At 55.8% G+C, this 25,558-nt stretch overlaps 7 protein-coding genes across 7 annotated transcripts; 4 read left to right on the forward strand and 3 right to left on the reverse strand.

Annotated features, from left to right (window-relative positions):
- Nucleotides 1-509: 509 nt before the first annotated feature.
- QBC33DRAFT_364921 (cytochrome c oxidase assembly protein COX16-domain-containing protein) lies at nt 510-1,210 on the reverse strand. Its single transcript, XM_060423947.1, has 2 exons — nt 768-1,210; nt 510-697 (listed from the first exon to the last, which is right to left on the reverse strand). Exons 1-2 carry the CDS (start codon nt 1,032-1,034, stop codon nt 617-619), a joined length of 348 nt encoding a protein of 115 aa, XP_060285101.1. The 5' UTR covers nt 1,035-1,210; the 3' UTR covers nt 510-616.
- Nucleotides 1,211-1,386: 176 nt separating this feature from the next.
- On the forward strand, nt 1,387-9,231 carry QBC33DRAFT_448567 (protein kinase rad3; the record flags this gene model as incomplete). Its single annotated transcript, XM_060424475.1, has 10 exons — nt 1,387-2,002; nt 2,051-2,694; nt 2,742-3,022; nt 3,076-4,216; nt 4,277-4,522; nt 4,581-4,812; nt 4,849-5,864; nt 5,924-6,401; nt 6,466-6,937; nt 7,005-9,231. 10 exons carry the CDS (start codon nt 1,387-1,389, stop codon nt 9,229-9,231), a joined length of 7,353 nt encoding a protein of 2,450 aa, XP_060285102.1.
- A 307-nt stretch (nt 9,232-9,538) lies between these two features.
- On the forward strand, nt 9,539-10,646 carry QBC33DRAFT_534053 (zf-PARP-domain-containing protein). Its single transcript, XM_060427510.1, has 4 exons — nt 9,539-9,823; nt 9,983-10,118; nt 10,188-10,289; nt 10,347-10,646. The coding sequence occupies exons 1-4, from the start codon at nt 9,808-9,810 to the stop codon at nt 10,435-10,437; spliced, it is 345 nt and encodes a 114-aa protein (XP_060285103.1). The 5' UTR covers nt 9,539-9,807; the 3' UTR covers nt 10,438-10,646.
- Nucleotides 10,647-12,637: 1,991 nt separating this feature from the next.
- On the forward strand, nt 12,638-14,592 carry QBC33DRAFT_577309 (uncharacterized protein; the record flags this gene model as incomplete). The annotated part of the gene is made up of 3 exons (XM_060430974.1): nt 12,638-13,307; nt 13,390-14,243; nt 14,326-14,592. 3 exons carry the CDS (start codon nt 12,638-12,640, stop codon nt 14,590-14,592), a joined length of 1,791 nt encoding a protein of 596 aa, XP_060285104.1.
- A 584-nt stretch (nt 14,593-15,176) lies between these two features.
- Nucleotides 15,177-17,974, reverse strand: QBC33DRAFT_534067 (subunit 17 of mediator complex-domain-containing protein). The gene is made up of 3 exons (XM_060427511.1): nt 17,474-17,974; nt 17,017-17,402; nt 15,177-16,956 (listed from the first exon to the last, which is right to left on the reverse strand). Exons 1-3 carry the CDS (start codon nt 17,749-17,751, stop codon nt 15,542-15,544), a joined length of 2,079 nt encoding a protein of 692 aa, XP_060285105.1. The 5' UTR covers nt 17,752-17,974; the 3' UTR covers nt 15,177-15,541.
- A 489-nt stretch (nt 17,975-18,463) lies between these two features.
- QBC33DRAFT_365345 (kinase-like domain protein) lies at nt 18,464-19,529 on the forward strand. The gene has a single exon (XM_060423949.1). The coding sequence runs from the start codon at nt 18,600-18,602 to the stop codon at nt 19,503-19,505; it is 906 nt and encodes a 301-aa protein (XP_060285106.1). The 5' UTR covers nt 18,464-18,599; the 3' UTR covers nt 19,506-19,529.
- A 578-nt stretch (nt 19,530-20,107) lies between these two features.
- Nucleotides 20,108-25,349, reverse strand: QBC33DRAFT_534073 (SNF2 family N-terminal domain-containing protein). The gene is made up of 5 exons (XM_060427512.1): nt 24,650-25,349; nt 24,529-24,597; nt 24,204-24,471; nt 22,324-24,064; nt 20,108-22,268 (listed from the first exon to the last, which is right to left on the reverse strand). The coding sequence occupies exons 1-5, from the start codon at nt 24,885-24,887 to the stop codon at nt 20,550-20,552; spliced, it is 4,035 nt and encodes a 1,344-aa protein (XP_060285107.1). The 5' UTR covers nt 24,888-25,349; the 3' UTR covers nt 20,108-20,549.
- Nucleotides 25,350-25,558: the final 209 nt, after the last annotated feature.

A 25,558-nucleotide genomic window follows, 5' to 3' on the forward strand; every position in this document is an offset into this window, starting at 1 on the left:
TATCAAAGTCAACATCACTGCCGGTACCTAGCCCCCCACACCGGTACCTGGTGCCAGGGGTTATTTGAACCTGAGGTCGCTGCTGGTCTGGATGTATCCACGAAACTTCATATCTCCATATGTATTTGTATAAATTTCGCCACGGCGATGCGCCCAAGTCTTAGGCGGGAGTCTGAATTGTGGGCCGTCATGAAGAAGCTTTTTGGCACCCACCAACCACCCCGCCAATGGCAACCCACAGCTCGAGGATCGCGTCACTGGCTTGTGATTTCGCAAGAGCAGGGTGTACGTGTGCGCATCGGAGCATGTGGCTTGGTTCCAGGTTCCAGGTTCCAGATTCCAGATTCCAGATTCCAGACACGGGGGCGAAGAGGTTGCCGCCTCACAGAACCGTACCGGTGACAACCTTCCATACCGTCACGAGCGGCAGAATGACGCCGCATGCTGGTCACCCGTAACCTAGGGCCCGGGATTATCAGGGACACTCGGACGTTCGAGAGCTTCGAAGGGCGAAGGACGAAGGCGCGAATGATATTCGACTGGACAACGGCGATTCAGAAGCGGCCGCGAGATATCCTCCATTCAGGATGAAGCACGTGATTAACCAACTCCCCGTTCATAACACGCCATCGCTTTCTCCCCGAAGCCTCTTGACCCGTTTCTGCTCCCAATCGTCGAGGTCCTTGGATGCTAGGCGCTGAGGAGCAAACAGGTTAGATCAGTATGCTGCAGACCTTAGGGCGGACTCAAGGGGCAGCTCAGCTTACGTAGTATTCCTCACGAATATCGACCTTGCGCCCAGTCTTCCCGACACCAAGCTCTTCTTCCCGAGTCATCTGCCGAACCTTCCTGTCCTGTCTCTCGTACCGTATGGCGGCCGCAGGCGTCAGGACAAAGGAACCGCCAATTATGACCGTCATGAATGGCAACCCAAAGAGCAGGAATGGGTGCTTCGCCATCAATGCCCTATAGCGAACGCCAAACTTGTTCGCGTCCGCTGCGCCAACGAACTTGCGCTTCGGGAAAACGGCCATCTTGATTGTCTTACTCGTAAAGAGATGACCTCTATTGGTGATTGGGGGCGTGGGAGGTTGTCAGTACCGCCATAGAAAGAAAGCAGCCAAGTTAAGGGCAGTAGGGGCACTTTGGGTGATTTATCGGACCATGCGAAGTCAAAAATAACACCAGCTGCAGCCAGATCGACAGCTGTAATCCGATGACTAAGCAGCCTGCCTAGTTAATTCAGACGTCACATGATCTCGCGCCTGAAAATTCCCCCACTAAACGCGTCAGGGCGAGATCTCTACATCACCGACTTCGTCTTGGCTCTTACGCGTTGATCCGCCCCTGTGTCCAGCACCGACCGCGGGAGATGGGTGAAGAAGCATGGCTCCGGGATCCCAAGGCAATCCCGGCCATCAGGGACATCACGGCCTTGCGAATGGAGGTCCTGATGGCCGGCCACCCCCCTCCACTCTAGCAGCTCAACTTGTCCAGACCATCACGACTTCCGCCCGATCCAGCACGCGACCTGATGAAACCAGCGAGCTGAAGCGGCTTATCGCCGTCATAGAGCGGATCAAGAACAAGCCCGAGGCGCTGAAGACGAACCAAGAACACATTGAACATAATCATATGCTCATATATGTCTGCACACATGTGGCTTTGGATGGCTTGAAGTGGGATGAACCGTTTGCAAACCATGCAAAACTGCGCGCCGACGCTCTGAAGGCGATGGACTTTATTCAGGTCACCATAAGGGAGACACCGGCCGTTCTGAAGTACAGTACCGATGGAACGTCCTTCCTCTTTCGCGGCCAGGGGCCATTGTGGTTGTGGCTCTTCCCGAGGGTGCTCCGTATGCTTGGCCTCGGTCCATGTCTAGACATGTCCCCGGTGATAGAAGACTTCTGTCGTTCTGTCATAATCAGCATCCATCGGAATGGCTTTCTCTGGGACCTGCGACCAACTGTAACGAGCTACTTCCAGGGGAGCATCAGTGGTTAGTCTAGTAGGGCAATTAATATCGGGCCAGGCTGACATTTCACAGCAATCCTGGCTCTTCTAAAGGAAAAATGCTCGTCTGAAGAAACCAATGCCTTCGAGCTACAGCTACCGTCGAATAACGCGTCCGAGGTTTTCATGCCCTTGCCAACCGATCCCTTCCCTCAAGATTGCTATTATACCATCCACGGCATTCCCCAGGCTGTCCACCACGCGATGAGTCTTCTATCCATAATTAGGAACGCCACGTTACCAAGCGAAGGCTTGGGATCCTCTGGTCTCGTGTCACAGCATGTAGTGTGGCTTCTGGACTCTCTCTTCTCCCTGTTTGAGTTACGCGTTCATTGGAGGCCAGCTGTCGACATCCCAACAGCAACTTTTGTTGAATTTGCTCTAGATATTTCCAACACGAGCAACGACAGTTGCGGCTTCGACGCCATCGCTTGCCAGAAATTATATGCCACTCTAGTGCTCTTTTGCGCCGGGGCAGTCGAGAATCCACGGGACATACTTGGCGAGAACGAGGGTAGTTCGAAGGCAAGACAACACCTCTGTGTTGCCTTTATTCGGCTCGCCCAGGCGGCAATCAAACACAAACCTATCGCAAGGCTCATCAAGGGCCAGCTCCTTGCTCCTTTGAGAACCCTCACGGCCGAGAATGTCGCGCTTGGGCCTGGGACAGACTTCTCGGTAGGTGCTCATGGCGACATGTAATCTGCGAAGCTAACGTCATTCAGCGTTCGGCGCTGTTGCTGGAACAAGTTGCGGCAAGTCCTGGTCTGAAGTCATCCAAGCAACATATCAAGTCAAGCGACTTCAAAGATGTTGGCCTAGCACGTCAGGTTGTGGCTCTAGGTCTTGAATCTCCACCTGATCAGCCAGCCCCTGGCCCGTCGCTGGCCAAACGAAGGAGGTTAGCCGTGGAGCCGGCAGCCCTTGCAGAATTGCTTGAAAGTCTCCGTTGTCTGCTCCCCAGTAACCCGCCGGGAATGTTATCAAGTCTAGATGACTGCGTGATGTACGTACGCTTACGTCCATTTCCCTGACGACCTGAGGCTGACAGTTGCACAGTGATAGTTTCCCTCGGCTGCATGATAGGGGTCGATGCGCATTGATTGACGCGCTCTCGCGCCTCTCCTGTGCGGCTGATAATACATTGAGGATTCAACCGAATTCCGATCCCTCACACAGTTTGCGATGCTCTTTCTGTAGTAATACAACGGGCAGTCGTGCTCCACCCCAATGTTTAGACGAGGGAACGAAGTCGGCTGTGTCTTCAATCTTCGACAGGATCCTCAGGCTTCCTAGCTTCCTTGAATCGAGGCGACCACGCGTTGTCGCAATGGTATCCCTTCGGCGAATCCTACGCCATTCAAAGGACCCCGAGCTGTGGGATTTGGAGAGGTCAGGGCCTGGCCACTGGTGTCTGCAGTCACTCCAAAGCTCCATAAGGGAGCTGCGCCTTGCGGCTGGACGAGCCTTGGGTGTGTTCCTGGGAGGCGTCAATCGACCCGAAATAGGCGAAGACATATTGCAACGGAACAGAGCAAATGCCCTGGCCGTCCTCAAATCCCTTTCGGACAAGAACATTTCTCATCTCCACGAAACGTGCATCTCTGCTTGGGGACAAGTAGGGCGCGTAGTTCCAGATGAGGAGCTCAATCTCGTACTTGTTAAGCTGCTCGACTATCTGGGACATCGGAATATGATAGTCTCCGCCTTTGCCTTCAACGAGGTTCTCAGTCTCGCCCATTTTCGACGGACAAACCCTAGGCGACTATTCGCGCCATTCTGGAGAAACCTTGCGTTTTCAGCCGTCAAAGATCTGGTTTCGAAGCCCCAGACGACTAGGATGGTGGCTGAATTGCTGCAGATGAGCGTTCCGGATCTCCTCTGTCTTCTGCAGACCCATGCCATACCGTGGCTTGTCCTGACCAAGAAACGGGAGGTCATTCAGAAGATTGGAGAGGCTCGGGGCGACAGCGATATTTGGGAGACTTGCTGCGACAGCTCCAACTTGAGCGCCATCCTCTCTCTGTTACTGGTCCAGGATGTACCGGATATTGAAGATCACGCCATGACCTTGTTCCGGTGCATATCGCCGCACTTCGATCGCTTTACTTTAGTCGAACTCCTTCAGTCGGAACCCCTGCTGACAGGACTGGAGCTGTTCAAGGCCAGTGCAGCAGCCGATGAGGCTCGTAAGCATCGTGTAAGTAATATATATATATACCTAATGCTTGGGCTGGGGCCGGAGACTTACCTCGACTAGATACGGAATGCTCTTAGTCTAATGGCCAACATGCTTTTGACAGACAAAGAGAAACGGCCGAAAAGGGGGCATCACATTGGTCGATATTTCCAGCACCATGCCCTGGGTCTCACCGCGAGACTCAGCGAAGTTATCAACAACACTGCGCCAATCCAACCGCCGGTCCAAGAACAGAGGCTCTGCATCATGGCCATGGAAGAAATGATACGGGTCTGCGAGTCTTACGTTCGCATAGCTCGACCACAGGTATGCTCTGCCCGTTGCCATTGAAGTAGGTGCACATTGTTTGACAATATCCCGTTAGATATCTGCGTCCATCTTGTCCGCTCTTGCCTATGATGAATTAAGATCCGCAGCCTTCTCTTGTTGGAGTGTCTTGCTCATGCATATGGAAGACGAGGACGTTCAGGTCTTGCTCGAAACGACCTTCTTCATCATTGATCATTACTGGCAGTCCTTCGACCAAGCAACCAGGGACAGGAGCATCGCCTTAATCACCTTTTTGCTTGATATTTGTGAGAGAATCGAAATTAAGCGTGAGAGAGATATAGCCGAACACAAATGTGACGCAGCCGACCGCGGCAAGTCCATCAGAAAGCTCCCGTCGTTAGGGCACATCAAGGAGCTTGCTGGGTTGCACAAGCGGCTGGAGTCGATGCGAAAGCCCGTCGATAAGAGAGAGGCTTTTGTAATCTTCGCTGAGCGACTGACTCACGAGAACTCGGGCGTGGTGTTGCAGACCTTGAGCCAACTGACGGGCTACCTGGAAAAGAATCAGAGCTACCTGCAAACGTCCGCCCTGAGTGAGCAGCCCGATTCCGTCATCTTGATATTAACCCGGGCTCTCCTTGACTGCTCGGCCAAGTATAATGGAATGCAGCCAGACATTGCCCGGCTGTGCGCCGAGTGTATCGGCCTCGTCGGCTGCCTGGACTCGAACCGACTTGAATCGAACCGGGAAGAGAAGCAGTTCGTCGTCACTGATAACTTTGACGATGCCGCCGAAACGACCGACTTTATTGGCTTCATGTTGGAGACGGTTCTGGTAAAGTCCTTCCTATCAGCAACGGATACGCGATATATAGGCTTCCTCTCTTTCGCAATGCAGGAACTCCTGAACCGATGCGACTTCAAGCTAGCGTACTTTGAGCAGGGAAAGGGGACCAGCGCCGGTATTTACAGAAAATGGCTTGCCCTAGGAGATACTGCTAGGGAGGTACTGGCGCCGTTATTGACCTCGGGGTACAACCTGGCTCCAATGGCCCACCAGCCAGTCGAGTATCCCATCTTTCGCCCTGGCAGGGGATACGTCAATTGGCTCCGGGCATTCGTCCTTGATCTTCTCCGCAATGGCCAGAACCCCTTCTCCCTGACCATATTCGAGCCGCTCTGTCGCGTCATCCGAGTCAAGGACGTGTCAATTGCCGAGTTCCTCCTCCCCTATGTTGTGGTCCACGTTGTCGTTGGCCAAGATCGTACGTCCGAGTTCAGGACCAAGATCCTGGGCGAACTGCTTGCGATTCTGAATTATGAGCCTGCCGAGGATGCCACCTATGTTGAGCGAGAAGATATGAAGCTTTGTTACGAGGTAGGTATTCAGACTTTCACATTGACGTTGGGGGTCCATATCTAACTAACCCTCACCAGGCTGTCTTCCGCACCCTAGACTATTGTATGAGATGGCTGCAGGTGACCAGGGCAAAACACGGATCGACCCCACGGACAGAGGGGCAGTTTGCACGGATCCAGGAAGTCCTCGACGCCATCCATCCAGAATTGATATCGCGAAGAGCAGTCGATTGCAAGCAATACGCGCGCGCCCTCTTCCACTTGGAGCCCTATATCTGGCGCAAGCAACAGGAGGACAAGAAGGATACGGGCGAAGACAATAGGCTTATGAAGTCGCTGCAGGAAATTTATGCTGAGATCGATGATCCCGACGGCCTCGAGGGCATATTTGCAAACTTCCCCGTTGTGAACCTCAGCGAGCAGATCCTCAGCCACAAGAAGGCCGGACGGTGGACGGCAACCCAGACCTGGTATGAGATCCGCTTGGCCGAGTGCCCAGACAATGTCGATGTCCAGCTGGACCTTTTAACGTGCCTCAAAGAATCTGGCCAGCATGGTAAGTTGTTCAGCAGCGGAGACCTCAGGCTGGGCTGACTGATTGACTAACGTTCGATCGCTAGACGTCCTCCTGAATTATGTGGAAGGCATGAACATAACCTCCAGTGCGAACAAGGTCGTCCCCTTTGCAGTCGAAGCGTCGTGGGCGACTGGAAGATGGCAGACGCTCGAGAAGTACCTGCAACTTTACAATGCGGGCGACATTACCGAAGTGTTCAACCTCGGAGTTGCACAAGCCCTGTTGTGCCTTAAACAAGGCGACTTGAGCGGCTTCGGGGGCTACATCCAAACGGTGAGGGACAAAGTCGCTTCGACATTGTCGTATTCTGCCACCACGTCTCTCGAAGCAAGCCACGATGCGATGCTCAAGTGCCATGTCCTCACGGATCTAGAGATGATCGCGGGCCAAAAGGAGGAGCACGACCAACAAGCGCTACTTACCGCCCTCGAACGCCGCCTCGAGGTACTCGGGGCTTATGTTAGCGATAAACAATACCTACTCGGCATCAGGAGAGCAGCAATGGAGACCATGCGGTATGTGCAGACACACAACTCCGGCTCGATTCCCCGGTGTGAATGTTCTGCTGACTGCCTGTTCTAGGCCTAAATTCGTTGACGGAGACATCTCATCTCTTTGGCTGTCGACCGCTCGCCTGGCAAGAAAGTCAGGGTCGATGCATCAGTCATTCAACGCCGTACTGCACGCCTTGCAGCTCGGGGACGGATCGGCAACGATCGAGAATGCGAGGCTCTTGTGGAGAGACGGGCATCATCGAAAGGCAATCCAAGTTCTGCAGGGTGCCATCGCCAACAACACCTTCATTGGCCAGAGCTTTGCCACATCTGCGCCGACGTCGTCCAAGAATATCGATTCCCAGCGAAGCCTACTCACAGCCAGGGCACATCTTCTACTTGCTAAATGGCAAGATTCCGCGGGGCAGACTCATGCTAGTGCCCTCCGTTCGCAGTACCAACTTGCCGCGTTGACTCATTCCAGCTGGGAGAAAGGGCACTATTACCTGGGCCGGCATTACAAGAAGCTTTTGGAGTCGGAGCAGACTCTGAAGCCCGATGACCAGAGCGATGAATATCTCACGGGCGAGACGGCGAGGCTTGTGATTGAGAACTACCTGCGATCCCTCCTATTCGGCACCAAATATCTCTATCAAACCCTTCCGCGAATCTTGACGTTGTGGCTGGACCTCGGGGCACAGCTTAACAAGGCACCAGAAGGGAAGGTGTCGCTCTCTCGAGAGCTCTACATACGAAGAAAGGAGATACTGGAACAAATACACGACTACTTCGCCAAGTACCTGAAGAAACTGCCGGCCTATATCTTCTATACTGCTCTGGCTCAAATAGTGGCGAGGATCGCGCACCCTCACCCAGAAGTGTTCTCGCTGTTGGAGAAGATCATCGTCAAGGTCGTGGCAGCCCATCCTCGACAGGCGCTGTGGAGCTTGTTCGCGTGCATGACGAACAAGCAGCAATCAGTACGAAGGACGCGAGGTCTGCAGATCATCAAGAGCTTATCAAGCATAAAAGACCCAGATACCAAGAAGTACAAGTTGAAGGCGCTGCTGAGGATGTGTGACAAACTTTCCGAGCAGCTTCTGTTAGCCTGCAACAACGGCGACTTCCAGAGCAACAGGACGACCATGGCGAGCATCACGCGGGACCTCAACTTCAACCACAACTGCACGCCTTGTCCGTTGGTTGTCCCCATCGAGAGCTGCCTGACGGCAACTCTGCCGACGTTGACCGATAATGTCATGACACATGAGGCTTTCTCCCAGGACGTGGTCACCATAGGTTCGTTCCTCGACGACGTTCTTGTCCTGGGCTCGCTCGCTAAGCCAAGGAAGCTCACCGCTCGAGGATCGAACGGGAAGCTCTACGGGCTCCTCATCAAGCCGAAGGACGATCTGAGGACCGACCAGCGGCTGATGGAGTTCAACAGCATGATCAACCGGTCTCTGAAGCGAGATGCCGAATCAAGCAGGCGGCAGCTGTATATCAAGACGTACGCCGTCACGCCGCTCAGCGAGGAGTGCGGCATCATCGAATGGGTCGACGGGCTCAAGACCATCCGGGACATCCTCCTGGCAAAATACAAAACCCGCGGCATCGTGCCCAGCTACGGGAACCTCGCGCAGCTGATGAAGGAGGCCATCACTTCCGACGATAACATGCACCTCTTCACCGAGACGGTGCTGGGCATGTTCCCGCCGGTGCTCCCGGACTGGTTCATCAGCCAATTCCCCAACCCGTCGGCGTGGTTCGCGGCGCGCCTGAGGTACACGCGGTCGTGCGCCGTCATGTCCATGGTGGGGACGATCCTGGGCCTCGGCGACCGGCACGGCGAGAACGTGCTGCTCGAGGAGGGCAACGGCGGCGTGTTCCACGTCGACTTCAACTGCCTGTTCGACAAGGGCCTGACGTTCGCGCAGCCCGAGCGGGTGCCGTTCCGGCTGACGCACAACATGGTGGCGGCCATGGGCATCTACGGCTGCGAGGGCCCCTTCCGGCAGTGCAGCGAGCTCACGCTCCGGATCCTGAGGCAGCAGGAGGAGACGCTGATGACGATCCTGGAGGCCTTCATCTACGACCCCACGCTCGATCTGCAGCGGGACAAGAAGCGGAAGAGCGACGTGGTGAAGCTGAACCCGACGAGCGTGGTCGAGAGCATCAGGCGCAAGGTAAGGGGCCTGTTGCCGGACGAGAGCATCCCGCTCGGGGTGGAGGGCCAGGTCGAGGAGCTGATCAAGCAGGCCGTCAACCCGAAGAACCTGGCGGCCATGTACATTGGCTGGTGCCCGTTTTTGTGAGCCCGGCAAGGACCGACCGATTATGGTGCGGGCTGGATGGTTGTAGACACAAATCTTTGTAACGCTGGATTTCAGCTTTGTACAGTACCTTACCCCTGAATTAATACAGCTGCGGATGCGTAGAATAGATCTTCCAACCATACCAATAAAAGAACTCCTTCTTTCTTGTCCCCCGTCATCTACCTAGGTACACAAGTCACCCCCTTCTATGCCATTTGATTGTTATTGGATCGAATGGGAAGGAGGAATGGAAAGAGCAGTTTGGGGTCCTGCCGAGACTCCCAAGGCAAAGCTTGGACCAGCCCCCTCCAATAACTCGCCACTTGTTCGCGTGCTTTCTTACAGCTTGAACAAAATTCACTCCAGACTTGTCTCAGGGCTTGTGAATCGTTTCTTAGTATCCTGAGGTATCCTGAGTTGACTTGTATCTTCGACGTGTATCCTTTTCATCTCATCTCTAGTTCTTACGTTTGGCCCAAGCTTAAATACCAGGACATCTGGTGGAGAAACCAAACGTCCTCTCTTTCCTCAATCACAGCGCCTAGGCACGTTCCCATTTCGGACCTCTCTCTCAACATGTCGTATCGTATTGGTAAGTACCTATCTCTCATGAAGATTATTGCCCCCGGTTTCTTCTTGCAAGGAGAACTCGCACCTTTTTTTTTTTTTTTTGAAGCCGACCGCGTCTTTAACTAGAGCTCTGTTTGCTGCTCCCATTAGGTGCGAATCGAGTGCTGATCATGCTTCGCAGAGGTGTCTAAGAATAACCGTGCTGGCTGCACAGACACGCTCTGCAAAGCCCAAGGTGTCAAGATTACGAAGGGCGAAATCCGCCTCGGCTCTTGGGTCGAGGTGAACGACCATGGTGGCTGGAAATGGCGGCACTGGTATGCTTCACCCACCGCAGCCCTCCGCGGGCATAAGTTGGACCATCCTCGCTAACAATCATCATGTAGGGGTTGCGTCTCTGGCCTCGTGATCGAGAATATACGTGATAAGATTGCCAAGGGAGAGGATGACTACGATTTCGACGCCATTGATGGCTTTGACGAACTGGAGTGAGCTTCCCTAACTCATACATGGCAGCGTTTCCTTCTATTGACACATGCGAGCAGAGATCCCGAGATTCAGGAAAAGGTCCGTCGCGTAGTGACGCAGGGCCATATTGACCCTGAAGATTTCAACGGCGTAAGCGTGGACAATTGAACGCCAGTGCAGCTGCGCCCGGCTTGCTAACCCGACCCAAGGACCCCGAGTTCAACAAGCTCGGCTCCCGAGGCATTCGGGGCCGGAAGAAGAAGGTGGCTGATAATGATGGCGACGAGGTAAGTAGCGCCATGGTAATGCCCCGGCCCGTTCTTGCTCTCGGTGGTCTAATATCATTAAAGGAAGGCGCCGAAGCCGAAGCCGACGCCAAACCAGGCAAAGGCAAAGGCAAAGGCAATGCTGCCAAGAAATCCGGCGGCACCAAGCGCGGACGCCAGCAGGCCGACGAGGAAGAGGAAGCTGCCTCTCCGGAGCCCCGGAAGAAGAGGGCCTCTAGAGGCAAGAAAGCTGCTGCTCCTGAGCCGCCCAAGCAATCCGACGAGGACGAGGAAGAATCCGAGCACGAAGCGCCAAAGAAGGCCGCCCGTGGCAAGCCCAAGAGAGGTGCCAAGAAAGCAGCCCCAGAGCCCGAGCCAGCCGCCGAGTCCGAGGAGGAGGAGAAGCCCGCCCCGACTACGACGACGAGACCGAAGCGTGGAGCCAAGGGCAAGGCAGCTGCCAATGTTGACGAGGAAGTCGCCGCACCTGCTTTGGCGCCCAAACGGCGCCGCGGCCGAACCGCGTAACTTATGATTGCCTCAAGAAGGAAGTTGGGCGAGTAACGAAGGGTGTAACATCCCTTGTTATTTTGGAGCCGGATGTCTCTTGTCTTTGTACCCGACACTTCTGCTGTTTCTTGCTGGAAGATTATTAGGTACCTACATTTGTAGAAGAGCATGGACTTGGCTGGGAAATTTGCGTGTTAGTCCTGAGAATACCTGATTCTGCTCGGGATGGAGGGTTTTCGTTAGTCCCAAGAAATTTGAGATTTTCGATCCTCTTTGTGCCGCCCTACATGCAGTAATCGCGGTTGCTTTCCCTCGCATTCTAGACGGACGACTCGCCCTATAGGTTCATCACAAGTTGGAGGTCGAGAGCTAACAGGCTGGCACGGGATGATGCCTGACGCAATGGTGCAGATGACAACCCTGCCCCTCTGCCTGACCATGATTGCGAAGAGAAGGCTCGCCCAGCACAAGGTAAATTTTGTTTGCAAGTTCGGATCTGGGTAGCCCAGCTTTTCGTTCTGGTCTTATCTGTTCTAGCCCGGACTGAGACTGTCGGGCAGAAGTGTAACGTAGGGGGTTCTTCTCGCAGCCATCCCACGCACGAATCCTGTGACACACCGCCTGCATACAGCCTCTGCTTTTGGCCCGCTGGAGAAGGAGCTCCATCCAACAGACTCTTTCGAGCCACTCTTCACTTCCCACGGCCAGAAGTCTCCCATCTCATATCCTACAGCCCTTTCTCTAGTTATGATTTCAATACAGACACATAAAAAAATAGAGCGGATATTCCCGGTTCCTGAACTTATTATTAAGGCTTAGCATAGTAGGCATCTAGTTGGTGCACTAGGTCCGCACCGCTGCCAACCAACCCCCCTATATTAGTTACCGCGCGAGTCTATTCCTGTTGCAGCAACCCAAAGTGCCTGGGAACAAGTGAGAAAAATGAGGGTAGCATCTTGGCTGCGGCTGATGACGTTGGTCCCGCTCCCAAATTACGCAGTCGAAGCACCAAACAGGCTCCCTGATTGTCCGCAGCGCCAGTCAACCGACGTCGCTTCTCGGCTCGTCCCTCCCTCATCCTTATTTTTATCGATTGGGATTTTGGGCGGCTCCTATGTACATGTTAGTACCGGAGTTGCACACCACAATATAAAGCTGCTAAGACCGCTTGTAGATCTTTAGACCCAGGCATGACCCGCTGCTGCTGCCTTTTCTTGTCTGACTGAACAATTACCCCGCCAACTTACGCAGTACCTCCTGCCCAAGCGTCCCGCCGGTCACACTGCCCCCCTCCCCCCCCTTTGGCTTCTCCTAAACGCCAGGATCTTGGTCAGTTTCTCCCCAAGTCCTACGACCCACAACTTCCGACTTGTCCCACCTGACCGGAGCTCGTACCTTGGCTCCCTCAGCCTTGGATTAAACGAGCAGGTCTCTGAAACCCGGATTCCTGCCCTTCACCCACACCTCTCAGAAGACGAGCCGCACCGCCTGTAGCAGCCAGTTCCATAACTAATCAATTTCCGTTTTTAAGACCACAGCCGGGACGAGAGAACCAGACATCGGGATCCAAATATCCCACAACCACAGTTGCCATGGCATACCGCAGCAGCGGCTCTCGCGTAAACGAGTTCGAAGAGCACGATGCCTACTACAGCAACCCACCCCGAGCCCAGACCCAGGTGCGAGAGCGAGAGCGAGGGCGAGAGTACGAGGGCGACCGCGAGTCCCGTGTCCCGACCTTCTTGAGAGAAGACGCCCGCCGCACCGAGACCGGGCCACTGGTGCTGCGACAGCGAGATGTCGAGACCATGGAGCGGCAGAGGCGGAGGTCGCCGGACCCCGTCCGAGTGCGGGAGACGAGGACCATGGAACGGGCGCGGAGCGTCAGCCCGCCGCCGAGGAGGGAGTTTGTCGAGAGGGACGAGGTGAGGGTCCGCGCTGTGGAGCGGGAGAGGGTCAGGTCCCCGTCCCGCGGGCCGTCCGTCGAGAGGTTCCGGACGAGGATCGTCGAGAGGGAGAGGTCGCGGGAGAGGTCGCCGAGCCCGCTGCCTATACCCGTCGAGCGGAGGCGGCCGCGCTTCGTGGAGAGAGAACGCTCGCCTTCGATCGAGAGGGAGAGCGAACACATCCGCATTATTCGCAGGGAGAGGCAACGATCGCCCAGCCCCAGTCCCAGCCCGTCGCCGGTGCGAGCCCCGCCGGTCATCAGGGGACCGACGGTCGAGAGGGAGGTGATTACGCATTACCGCGATATCGACCACGGTGAGTACTTTTGAATACATTCCTCCGGTCTCAAGGGGGAACATGAGGCCATTTTTTCTCTAACTAACCACCACCATCACAGGCGTCGTTGCTATCCGGGCCCCGTCGCCGGCACCCCCTCCGCGTGTTCGTACCACAGAACGAAACTCGGAGATCGACATCTACACCTCCCGCAACGCGACCGAGGTGGACATCCACAAGCACACGCGCTCCCACAGCCGGGGCCGCTCGCCCAGCCGCAGCCGCGAGCGCGTCTCCCACAGGAGGCCGCCCCCGGCCCGGGCCGTCTACGACGACGAGGTCATCGTCCACAGCGACAGGAACCACCTGCACGTCGACATCGAGGAGCGGCACCGCAGCGGCCGGCCGCGGGCCCACAGCGCGGTGCCGCCGCCGCGGGCGGCCGCGGCCGACCGCTGGGACGAGGGCGAGTACATCACGTCGAGGATCGACGCCCGCGGCCGCGTGGGCGAGGCGTGGCACGGCGCAACCAAGGACTGGGAAATCGTCGACGTCCCACCCGGCACGGAGCGCGTGCTCATGGATGGCGCGGGCGGCGGCGGCGCAGAGGTCACGTGGCAGAAGTACAACGGCGTGCGCAGGTCCAGGTTCATCCCCGAGCGGGAGGAGGGCCGCGCGAGCAGCAGCACCGTGTCTGACGGCAGGGAGGGGCGGGACCGCGACAGGGACCGCGAGAGGGAGAGCCGGCTGAGCGTGCAGATCTACGACAGCGGCAGGGATCGCGAGAGGGAGGTCGACGTCGAGAAGGTGACGGACAGGAGGATTGGCTGCGGACGGGGTCCCGCACATCCGAGGAGGAGCGAGATGTGGACCGAGATCACCAAGGATCTCGTCGTGCGGGAGGCCCTTGACCAGATGGGTTACGAGTACGAGGAGACGGAGTACTTTTTCTACATCATGCAGTATCTGCGATATGTAAGTTGAGCTCCCCCCCTTCCCCAAATTCCCTCACCCCTCCCAAATGTTCACACACTGACCCACCCTTCCCACAAAACAGGAAGACGTCCTCCAGATCGTCCAGCTCTCCGACTCGATTCGCCGCGCCCGCAAGGACCGCCTCCGCGAGATCCAGTGGGAGCACGACCTAGTGCGCGAGGACGAATGGGAGCACCACCACCACCACCACCGGCACGGCCACGGGCATCGCCACAGCCGGCACGGGCACTCGCACTCCAGCAGCCGCTACGTGGACGATCGGGAGCGCGTCGTCGAGCGCGAGGTCGTCTACGACAGCGGGCCGCAGGTGAGGGGCTATCTCCGCTGAAGAGAGCCCCCGGAGCCGAGACGAACCTCCCCTCCTCTCCCCTTTGCCCATACTTATGCCTCCCCGGCCCTGATAGACCTGGAACGAAACGGGCCAGGCTTGAGAGGATGGATGAGAGGAAGACGATTACCTCCACTCCCCCCCGCAGAATATATCGAAGACGTGTGATGTGACGTGTTTACGCAGCGGTTCAGGAGCAATTTTCTGTCTGACATTACGCCCATATCCATCTAGACCTGCCTTCGCTGCATCTTTTGGTCTGTTTCTTTCCCGCCCCCTTCTTGCGGTTGGGTTCTTGGGGCGACGAATTCGATACCTATCTAGTTTACACTTTACAATTTGCCATGTTGCGGTTCTAGCTTAGCACTTCTTTTAACGGAGGAAGGAGCCGCCCCTGCTCTCTCGTTCCCTTCGTCCGGCAAACGACCAGGGGACGAGACCTCCCGTTTTTGTTTTTGTTTTCGCGCTTTCTGGATTTGTTCTTTTCCAAGCATCTTCCATTTTTTGCTTTGTTTTTGTTTTCTCTCTACTTTCATCATCACCATCATCATAATGACTTGACGACCAAAAGGAGGGTTGCGGGGATCCAATTTGTAGACACAGAGATACCAGGAACAATTCATGACTCTTACGCCCGAATGAATGTACATGTACTGTACATGCGGTCCGACTGCAAACAGATCGAGATGTCTCATTAATTATAGAGTGATTACTTCCCGTCCGGCTGTTCTGCATTTAAATACGTCGCTGTCAGCTTTAATATATCTATGTGAGGTTCTCCCCTGACTAGAGGTCACTCTAACCTGGACCCGGCGATCTCACCAACGGCGAAGTCGCCCAAAGACTGGGCTGCGCGGCTCGCCGGCCCTTCTCCTCCGCGCCAACAGCCCCCCGGGGCGGCTGCCGACTGACAATCCTAGCTATACAAACCCGGCGGGCCATACCATGGTCAGGGGCAGAGCAGCACCTGCCTGACGACGTCGTCCAGCCTCCCCCCCGGTGCCTCCTCCGCCTCCTCCCCAGCCGCGGTCCACACCCACGACCTCCGGGCAGGCTTGCCATCGGCGAAGAGGTCGCCCGTGACCCGCAGCTCGCGCAGGCGGGACGGGTCGCCACCACCACCGTCGCTCCCGTCGTCGCCGTAATTCCCGTCGCCGTCGTCGTCGTCGTCCCCGTCTGCCGCTGCCGTCCCGTACAGCTCGAACCGCACCCCGCGGTCCTCCGTGTCGTGGTCCCGCACCGCCTTGCCGTCGATAGAGACGATCCACTCCGGGGACTCGTGTTGGCCGCCTCGCTCCGCCGCTGCCGCTGCCGCTGCCGTCCACTCCGCGGCCAGGCCCTCGTACCGGTCGGCTAGGACGCGGGGGATTGCCTGGCGGACGTAGATGAGCACCTCGTCCAGGCTGGGGTAGCCATCGCCGGGGGGGAAGGCGCGGAAGAGAGGGTTCGCCGTGGTGTTGTCTGGCGGCGTGTTCCCGTCGCCCGCGGCCGGTGCGTCCCCGCCCTGTCCGCTGGGGATTCCGGCCGGTGGGAGAAGACCGACACGAAATTGGCCCGTGACGTACTGGGCCGTGAAGGTGTGGCCCACAATCTCCAGACGTGCCTCCGGAGTGATGGTAAGTTCGGCTCGGAAGCTTAGCGGGTCGAGCAAGACGGCGAGCAGCGACTCTGAGGCGGGCAAGAGAGACCTGAGAGTAACAGGCGACTCACTTATCGTGTAGGCAGCTGTAGTAATGCCGGCGGACTGCAGTATCGCAGTCAGGTCGGAGAGAAAGCGAATGCAGCGCTGGACCAAGCCCTCGAAATGCAGGTAGGCGAGGATAGGCCGGAGGAGATAATGTGGCGGGTGTGCCTGTCGGCCCTGGGCGGCACTAAGCAGTGGTTGCTGGGACCGTTTGCGGCCATTCTGCCGGTGCCCGTAACTGAGTAAGAGATAGAGAACGGTACAAATAGTTTCGGCGTTACCGTCTTCTGAATTGGAGTCCGGAGGGCCGCCCAAGTCTGCCTCATCGCCGAGGGTGACGAGCTTGAAAACAATGTTGGTGTTGGCGTCAAGACCGTAAGTCACTGCTGATGATTCCAGTCGCACATTGTATGATAGCAGTGTACGGCCTTCGCGGTTGATCTCGTGCCACAGTTCTTGCGCAAAGATTGAGTTGCGTGCCTCGAGAACGCGGCTTTCCAACGGCGCATCCTCAGACAAGACCTCAGGAAGAGAAGACCTGCCGACAACCTTGCCATCCTTCTCGATGCTAACCAGGAGCCGCTTTGAGTCCCCACCCAATCCACCCGTGTCAAGATTAACGGAACCATCATCAGCCCTCCTCATGGGCGCAAGGCTGTTGGCCCTGAACTCAGCGCCAGCTGGGTCATGTCAGCCTGCCTATACCTCTTGTCTTTCCGGAATATTTGAGAGCAACCTACATTCAGAGAAACCGAACTTGACTCCCATGGTCTGTGGTTCTTGTGGCAGACGAGACACGGACCAGCCGCTATCGCTGACGGCCAGCACTTCAGCCCAATACTTGGTCTCCAAGCTGATCTCCTTCTGCAGTCTCGCGGCCGCGGAAAGGATGGAGTCAGCCGTGTTGTTGATGTCCAATAGCTTCCTCCCTGTCGCCACCAGCTTGTTCTCCTGCACCCTCGCTTTGGTGAGGTTCGATGCAGACAGGTTCGTCGCGCCAAGTGTCCCGATGCCCACCATCTCGCGAAGCTCCGGGGAGAGGGTCATTCCGGCCTGTACAGGAGTTTCCTTGGATAACAGGAGCGACACGAAATCGAGAGTCAGCATCGCGTTGCGGTGGGCAATCCTGAGGGACAGTGTGTGTTAGCGCTGCTGTTGCTGCTGCTGCTGGAAGGTCACGCGGACAACAGGTCGTACTCGATATTCCTGAGGATCTCGTCTCGCGCAGCTCTAAGGTCCACGGAGGACTCTGCGTCGTTCTCGGTATCGGAGCCATCGGTGCTATCGAGGTTGGTCGAGTCCCCAGCGCCATGTTTCTGGGCCTCGATCTCCTTGTGAAGATCGTCCTCGCGCACATTACGGAATCCATCGCTATGGACATTCATACGGGCAATGAATTCGGCGAGATTCTTCGGTTTCCTGTCACCTGCCGGCATTGGCCGCAGGGAGAAGGGCGAGCCCGCACCTGATGCCATTGTGTCGGCTTCCTTTGGAGGGAACCAGAGCGAAGCAGCTGATGCGATCGAGGCCGAGAGAGGTTCACGGTGTGTCAGGGAACGCGTATATTCGCATGGCAGTATAGCAAGTGCTTCCCGTCATGAAATAGGTAGATCCTCGTGGACTAATGTGGTGGCCGAGACAGGCTCATATATCTTCGAGGAAAGCTGCGAACTACAGCTCCGAGTACATTGAGATAGTAGCCCGCTGTGGCTGGGTCCAATGGGTGGGGAACCGTTCTAGCCACAGCTATGTCGTATGGCTTTGTTGCGTGGGGGCTACAGGTGGTATCGGGCCAGGGGTTTTTTCTGGCAGCTGGTGTTGAAATAGTTGACAGGCGACAAGGACAACGATGGCAACAGCCACAGCAAAGCAATGGGGGATGGCGATAGGGAGGGCAACAGCGATAGCAACAAACAAGGCAATAGCGATGGTAATAGCAATAGAAATGGCAATATCAATATACCCTTTTGCCTGTGCGTTGCAGATTCGAGCATAACGGTTTGCAGGTTGGCAGTTTTGTTGTCTCCCCTGGTAGTTGACACGTGCTTCCATCGCCGTCTCCTCGCCAGATACTACTACTAGATATGCCAGTTTAACGCAGGAACCTTTCACGTACGACCATACCCACTGGAAAACCCGTGGTCGTGCCTGCACTTTTGCAGGGCTTGTAGGATGGAGTTGATGGTGTGTGCATTGATTGCACAAAAATGCTCATGCACCCAGGCCAACAATTTGGTACTTCACTGGAGGATGAAGCTTACGACACATTCTTATTATCGTTCTTTTCCAATACCGTTCTCGGCCGTCCAAAGATTCCACATCCATGGGTCAATCCATCGGGACTCTATTCCCACTGCGACTGCGGCTTTGGCTCGGCAACCTGCTCTTCCATCCCCTTGGGCCTTCCACAGTAAGAGTAAGCTGGCATCGCGTCATCAAGGGACCATGCGACCCCCCCGAGGTGGAGGCCATGCAATACGTTGCCTCGCATACAACGATTCCAGTGCCTAAGCTCTACGCTGTTCACGCCGAAGAAAACGGCTCTATTTACATTGAAATGGCGTACGTCCAGGGCGACACCCTAGCTAGCGCCTGGAGCGGCTTGTCGACAGACCAGAGGAATACCATTTTTGCCGACATCAAGCAGCACGTGTCTTGTCTCCGTGAGCTCCAACCTCCAACGCAGGATATGGTGTCCTCGGCTCTTCAGAATCCCGCCTATGACTGCCGTATCGGAGCTCGGTTCTACGGCCCTCTGAATCATGACGAGTTCCATTCATTGGCGCGAGGGCACCTGCGCATGGAAGACGTCGCACCTTTCCTTGGCCGGGAAGTTCACAAAGTACACACGACTCGTTATCGGACTCACTTTACCCATGCGGACCTGGCCCCGAGAAACATCATCGTGGGGGGCGGGCGTGTCGCTGCCATCATTGATTGGGGGTTTTCGGGATGGTATCCGGAATACTGGGAGTTCACCAAGGCGCACTATAACTACTTCCCGGGTCAAGACTGGGAGGAGTACCTTCGTCTTGCTCTCCCCTGCTACGAGACGGAGCTCACGGCTGAACGAACCCTCTGGAGGATGCTACCGGAGCCGGGCACACGAGCTTCCTCGTACCGTGACGGAGTTCGCATCGAGCGCAAGGGCTCGGACCCTTCAGCGACCTGGTTGGATGCAAGAACAGGCCGTCAGCTAACAGACCTGTGGTCTCTGGCTCTGTCTTGACAGCAAGATAGCTGTTGATGCCGCACAGCTAACGTCTAACACAATATTCTCAAGCTTTATCAACGCCAGTAAAGGGGGGAAAAATACCTCTGATCGTCTTGAAGAGCATGAACTCATTATGCACAAAAGTTACTATACCACAGTATGGACTAATCCTTACACCTGGGAACAATCCATAGGTCTTGAGGTACATTTTATGGTTGTAAAAGGTCACTGGCCTCAGTTGCATCCCGTTTTCCGGGCTCCCAAGCTTCCATGTTCGGCATCCTTTGCGCATACGACAAAGTCTCATAGGAAAACTCGGGATCCCGTCCGCTCTCCCATGGATAAACCAATGAGGACCAGATTAGTAGTTGGGTCAGTGACGACCAGCGAATCCCTGATGTTGTGCCTTCCCCCTTTTTTTTTTCTCCCTTCCTTCTTTTTTATAATCAATCTCGACTTGAAGTAAGGAGGTTAGGCTGGGAGAGGAGTCGCAACTAGAAAGAGGCGAAGCGAAGTAAGGGGGTAAGGGATATTCAGTCTGTCAGCTTTAGAATGGTTGCGGAAACCACGGCTATGTTACTTGATAGGGGCTCACGAGAAGCCCAAGAGCCAACCATCCAGCATCGCAATTCAGGTATATTGTAATGTCTAAAGACCCGAGTCTAGCTCCTGACATCAATGCTACTTGATACACATCCACCATCTCCGGTGTGCAGTTCTCGTGTTCAGATACATGTAGTAAAGCACCCTAAACGCCAGTTCCCATTCCGCACATCGACCGTGTGTGATGGTGCCCAACCGTGTTCCTTGACCCCAAATGCCCCGAGTTGCTGCGAAGCAAAAAGAAAGTCATGTATGTAATGGGTCGTAATACCAACAAGCCCCTCTAACCTTACCCCTATGCGATCGAAGTGGCCGTAACGGCCAGCAAGATGTTTGTACAAAGCCATGTAGAAAGGAAAAGAAAAGAAAGAGAAAGGAAAGGGTATACTACAAACGTAAACGGGGACTTTTGCCGGGGCTGTGCCCGGGTCAAGTGCTATCGCAGGATCCGTCCACTCAATGAGGCGAAGACCCGAACAGGTAACTGAGTTCCTGGACGCTGAGCCTGCCCAGGTTCTTGCTCTCTCCCTCGTCGAGAGCCGCGTCGACCAGGGCGCGCTTCTTCTCCTGCAGTTCAACGATGCGGTCCTCCACCGTCTCCTTGACCAGGACGCGATGAACCTTCACCTCCTTTTGTTGGCCGATGCGGTGGGCGCGGTCGACGGCTTGCATCTCGATGTAAGGATTCCAGAAGGGGTCGCATATGATGATGTGGGATGCCGCCGTGAGATTGAGACCGGCATTTCCGGCCCGCAGAGAGACGAGCATGACTGTGGTGCGGGGGTCCTCGATGAAGTCTTTAACTGCAGTGTCGCGCTGGGGTCGAGACATGCCTCCGTCATAGCGGCAGTACTTCAGGTTGAGCTCATATTTTATAGGAATCTCAAGGAGGTCGAGCAACGAAGTCCACTGAGAAAAGATGATGGTCTTCTCGTCCGAGGGCCCAATCTCTCCCAAAAGCTCCGTGATCTTCGTGACCTTTGCCGACGGCTCCCAGTTCTTCTTTAAATAGCTCATATACCGACGACGTGCCTCCTTATTCTTGGAGGCCTCGATACGAAGCGTCTTCAGCATGTGGGGTTTGACCTCCTCGAGCTTGGCCTTGCCTTTACCCTTCTTCTTACTCCTTCTGACCTTCTTGGACTTGTTGGACTTCTTGGGCTCCTTGGGTTCCGTGGGCTCCGTGGGCTCCGTGGGCTCCGTGGGCTCCGTGGGCTCCGTGGGCTTCCTTGGAGTCTGGCGATGCGGGATGGTCTCGATATCCGGAAAATCGCTATCATCATCAGCGTCATCTCCCTCTCCTCCTCCCTCGGCGGCGTCATCCTCCTCGACCTCATCATCTGCGACGATGAAATTTCTTAGATTGCCATGTTCATCGGCATCGTCGTCGTCGTCCTCGGGCTCGGGTTCGGAGGCAGTCTCAGAATCACTTCCAGTCCACTCGTCCTCCGAGTCAACCTCAACTTCGGCCACCTCGGCCTTATCCTCCTCGACGACGGTCTCGGGCATGTGGACTCTCTTGAAGGTTGTATAATTGATCACCTTGGTGTTAGAGATCGGGCCTCGACACTGTGGGCATTTGCCATTGCCAGACTCCTGCCCCGATCGGATATTGTTCTGGACGGTATTGTCGGTCAGAGAGGCGAAACATTCGGAACAGGTGTCGTGGCCGCAGGGAATGACCAGGGTGGGATCATCGACGGCATCGTAGCAGATTGGGCATTCGAAGGCTTCAATGGCCTTGATTCGCTCGACGACGGTGGGATCCAAAGTCTTTGCAAGCTCCATCATCTTGTCCATCGACACATCGCCGTTGCCGACATACTCGACGTCCATGTTGAGGTGGGGATGGCAGCAAGCCTGGCGCAGACGCAGGAGGAGGACAAGGATGTTGGAATAATTCTTCCCAACCGTCCCTTGGCGCAGATATTTGTTGAATTGGACCTGCGACTTGGATTCCAGATCCCGATAGTAGCTCAACTCGTCGTCAGAGAAAGTTACCTGCTCAGAGGTTTCTGTCTTGGGCGGTAGCGTCAAGATGGGCTTGCCATCAATCTCCGAGTCCTTCATCCGTCTCAACATGATGGCCTTCAGAACTATCCGAAGCTGCTGCATTGCACTGCCCCTGGCATGCTCCGTCGTGCGGTTCATCTTCGTCGTGAGGCTGGAAAATGACTAGTCAAAGTGTCAGCTTAGTCGTTCTGGATACGCTCGGTGGGGACACACGAACCCTCTGGAACCGCTTGAAGTCATTGTACGGCCGGACTCTCAAGAAGCGGATGAGCGGGAACAGCTCGTTGACGCCGTTCATCATGGGAGTCCCAGTGAGGCACCAACGGTAGGTGGACGTGATCATGGTGGCCCCCTTCGACGACTGGGCGTCCTTATTCTTGATGCACTGAGCCTCGTCCAAGATGACCCGATAGAACTTGCTCCCAGGATGGAGGAGCGGACACTTCCGCTGAAGCTCAACGTCATTGCGTGCATCGTACCCATCACCGTCTTGTCGGATCATGACATGCTCGTTGAATCTCTTCCACTCTTGGGCAAGCATTCCATACGTAGCCAGGACGACGTCGTATTTCTTCAGCTCGGAATACGAGACCTTCTTGCCGTGCATGAGACAAACGGTCAAGCGGTGTTCTCGTTTGACCTTCTTGCTGATCTCGCCCTCCCACTGCTTGATGAGGGCCACCGGGCCGATGATGAGGTTCGTCTTGACATTATCCGACGACTTCCTCGTCGTCATCAGGGCGATGGTCGAAATCGTTTTGCCGAGGCCCATATCATCGGCAAGGATGCCACCTTTGTTGGACCCCACTTCCATGTCCGTCATCCATTTCAGAGCAAGCTGTTGGTGTGGATAGAGCGCATACTTGAGAGCCTCTGGGGTCTGGCCTCGCTCTTCTTCCGGTATGTCCATGTCGGGCCGGATGTTAGATAGGAGATCCTTGATTTCCTCGGCCGTCTTCCGTGGATCGTCGACGAAGTCGGCGAGATAGTTCGCCAGCTGCGGATTGAGTGGGTTGCCCAACCCATCAGTCATGGTGACGAGGTCATAACTGTTCGTCCGGTTAATGATGTCAGTGAGCGGGTTGTTGCCTGGCAGATTCGTCATCCCGGCGTCGAACGGACTGCTGTTCCAGTCCCGACTCGCACTCACACCAGGCGCCCCATTCGCTAAATATCCTGGGCGGGGGGAAATATACAGTCCCGGGGGGCCAGTGTTGGATGGCAACACGGGCCATCGACCATTGCCGAGCGTTGCGCCGTAGGCCGAGCCCGGGGAGGGACGGCTCAATGCTTGACCCTCAAGAGTACTGAAACCGCCCTCTGGCTTGATCATCGCAGCTCGCTGACCGAGCTGCATGGCTGAGGCGCCGGGCACGGAGTTCAGTGAGCTCGAGCTAGAGGCAGATTGGCCTGGTTCTGCCTTGACCCATCCGGATTCTGTCTTGACCCATCCGGGTACTGCCTTGGCTCGTGCTGGCATCGGATAGGAACCATATGACAAAGGAAGGGGGCGGCTGAGAGCGGCGAGATCGTCCTCCTCGTCCGACTCCTCAAATGCTCCGGGGACCCTGTAACGCTGAGCCAAGCCCGAGGTTTCGCGCTTGATCGCATTCTGCGTCGCGGATAGATCTGATCGTCCTAGCGAGGGGCCAAGGCCCGTTGCTGCAAAGCCAAAAGGCCCAGGCTCGCGCTTTATAGTGGATTGGCTTAGTTGGGAGGACGAGGAAGGAGGGTTTCGCGGGCGTGATGTCTGCGGAAATCGAGGGAACGCTCGTTCAAATCGGTTGAGGCTAGACTGTCCCGGCAGGCCAAAGGGACCGAGAGTCGGCGACGGAGAGTGTGACAGGTAGCCACGTTCTTGTAGCTGTCGGGCTACCTTTGCATCACTGTCCGCAATCTTCTTGTTCCGTTCCAGTCGCTCTTCCTCCCGCTTAAGGAGCCGAGTAGGTTCAACGTCCCTGCATTTTAAAAACTGGTCAATAATGGATCATATACGAAGATAAGTGGCACGTAATTGGCTGCAAGGCGTCGTCGCATATACTGTCTGTTACCCGGCCTATCTTGTGCCAAAGGGCTGGGGAAGGGAAAGGGGCTCACCCCGTAAGGTCGATAACCTCTACGTCGTCGCCGAACTGACTATCGGTGCTCGGCGATGGACTGGTAAACGCCGTGGCAGCCGGGCTGGGAGTGGTTCGACGGGATTTGATGCCTGGCTGGCCAGGCAGTGTAGGCTCGAGATGGCTGCTTCCGAAAGATCGCTTTCGAGATGGTCCACCGGGTTGGGCAGAGTCGGCCCAACCGGAGTTGGCAGTGCTTGGCGTAGACATGTTGGAAGGGGTCGATGCTCCGGAGAAGAAGCTGGGTCCTGGGAGGCGCGTTAGCCAGATATAAGGTTTCGCAGAGGAAGAAGGCATGAGCGTACCTCCAGGCAAATGCGGTACCTGGGCACCGTTCATGGTGGCACTCCTGCCGGCGGACGAAGCTGGTAGAGCTGGAAAGTCAGTAAAGGTGGTGTAACCAAGGCAACAAAGGGTGGTAGGTACCTCGATGCTGCCGGGCACGGTGGGCTTCGGCAAGCTGCTTCTTAAGGCTGCCAATCTCGGCCTCGGTCTCTGTGATTTGCTGGCTGGTGACTGAGTTGAGGGGCACATCGAGCAGGGAGGCAAGAATAGTTTGCTGAATTATCAGATCGTCGCTTATTTGCTCGATTTTGCTCTCGATGTCGATTGGAGGAACCTGGCCGGCCATGACCGGGTCAGAGTTGGTTTCAGTGGACGCCATGGTTGCAGCCTCATGGCAAACGGTAGTCCGCGATGGTAGGAATTTCCCTCCTTGGTCAGGGGTGGCAAGGCTGAGAATAGGCTGGCTTCAGAGCCCGGGCGGCTGTGGGATTATTACAGTGGGCATCCGACAAGGAGAAGAGGTAGGCGTAACAACTCGCAATTTGCAACTGCAAGACGCCGAGGGCTTCGCTGTTGCAGGGTACAAAAGGAGGCTTGGACAAACAAAAGTTGCGGCGCTGTTGGCGATAAATCTCTGGGGTACTTGTCTTTATCTAGGTGGATCCAGCCAGTGAGGGGAACTAATAAGGGGTGCCAAAGGTGAATCGACCTATTCTTTTTGATTCGGTGTTCCGGTGGGTTTAAAGTGATGCAGAGAGGCAGAGAGAGACTGAAAGAGACATTATTGGGCCCCAGGCAGAGTGAATGAAGGACTTGAATGAATATTGCCCTCTTCAGATCCTACCTTGTCAATTGGCGAAACTACCGACGTGCTGGATCCGAGTTGGGCAACGCGTCACGCGTTGCTCCACTGTACCTGTCACCAGCCGCTCTGGCGGGGCGAGTGGGGCTCAGACCTTTTCAGCTTGGCTCCTCGCCACTACCTGGTGCCTGGAGATCGTATCCGTACCTACCTACTGTAGGTACAGTATCTAGGTACCTAAAATACAG

The sequence above is a fragment of the Phialemonium atrogriseum genome (assembly GCF_030411735.1).
Source record: "Phialemonium atrogriseum strain 8032-3 unplaced genomic scaffold QBC33scaffold_8, whole genome shotgun sequence".
NCBI lineage: Eukaryota > Fungi > Ascomycota > Sordariomycetes > Cephalothecales > Cephalothecaceae > Phialemonium > Phialemonium atrogriseum.

Coding starts and splice junctions, on each gene's coding strand:
- QBC33DRAFT_364921 (XM_060423947.1), bottom strand. CDS start 1,034: ATGGCCGTTTTCCCGAAGCGCAAGTTCGTTGGCGCAGCGGACGCGAAC. Junction 698..767: donor ATATTCGTGAGGAATACTAC/GTAAGCTGAGCT, acceptor TTTGCTCCTCAG/CGCCTAGCATCCAAGGACCT.
- QBC33DRAFT_534053 (XM_060427510.1), top strand. Junction 10,119..10,187: donor GGCTGGAAATGGCGGCACTG/GTATGCTTCACC, acceptor ATCATCATGTAG/GGGTTGCGTCTCTGGCCTCG. Junction 10,290..10,346: donor GATGGCTTTGACGAACTGGA/GTGAGCTTCCCT, acceptor ACATGCGAGCAG/AGATCCCGAGATTCAGGAAA.
- QBC33DRAFT_534067 (XM_060427511.1), bottom strand. CDS start 17,751: ATGGCATCAGGTGCGGGCTCGCCCTTCTCCCTGCGGCCAATGCCGGCA. Junction 17,403..17,473: donor GAGATCCTCAGGAATATCGA/GTACGACCTGTT, acceptor ACTGTCCCTCAG/GATTGCCCACCGCAACGCGA. Junction 16,957..17,016: donor CAAGTTCGGTTTCTCTGAAT/GTAGGTTGCTCT, acceptor GACATGACCCAG/CTGGCGCTGAGTTCAGGGCC.
- QBC33DRAFT_365345 (XM_060423949.1), top strand. CDS start 18,600: ATGGGTCAATCCATCGGGACTCTATTCCCACTGCGACTGCGGCTTTGG.
- QBC33DRAFT_534073 (XM_060427512.1), bottom strand. CDS start 24,887: ATGGCGTCCACTGAAACCAACTCTGACCCGGTCATGGCCGGCCAGGTT. Junction 24,598..24,649: donor CCGTGCCCGGCAGCATCGAG/GTACCTACCACC, acceptor CTGACTTTCCAG/CTCTACCAGCTTCGTCCGCC. Junction 24,472..24,528: donor GGTACCGCATTTGCCTGGAG/GTACGCTCATGC, acceptor CGCGCCTCCCAG/GACCCAGCTTCTTCTCCGGA.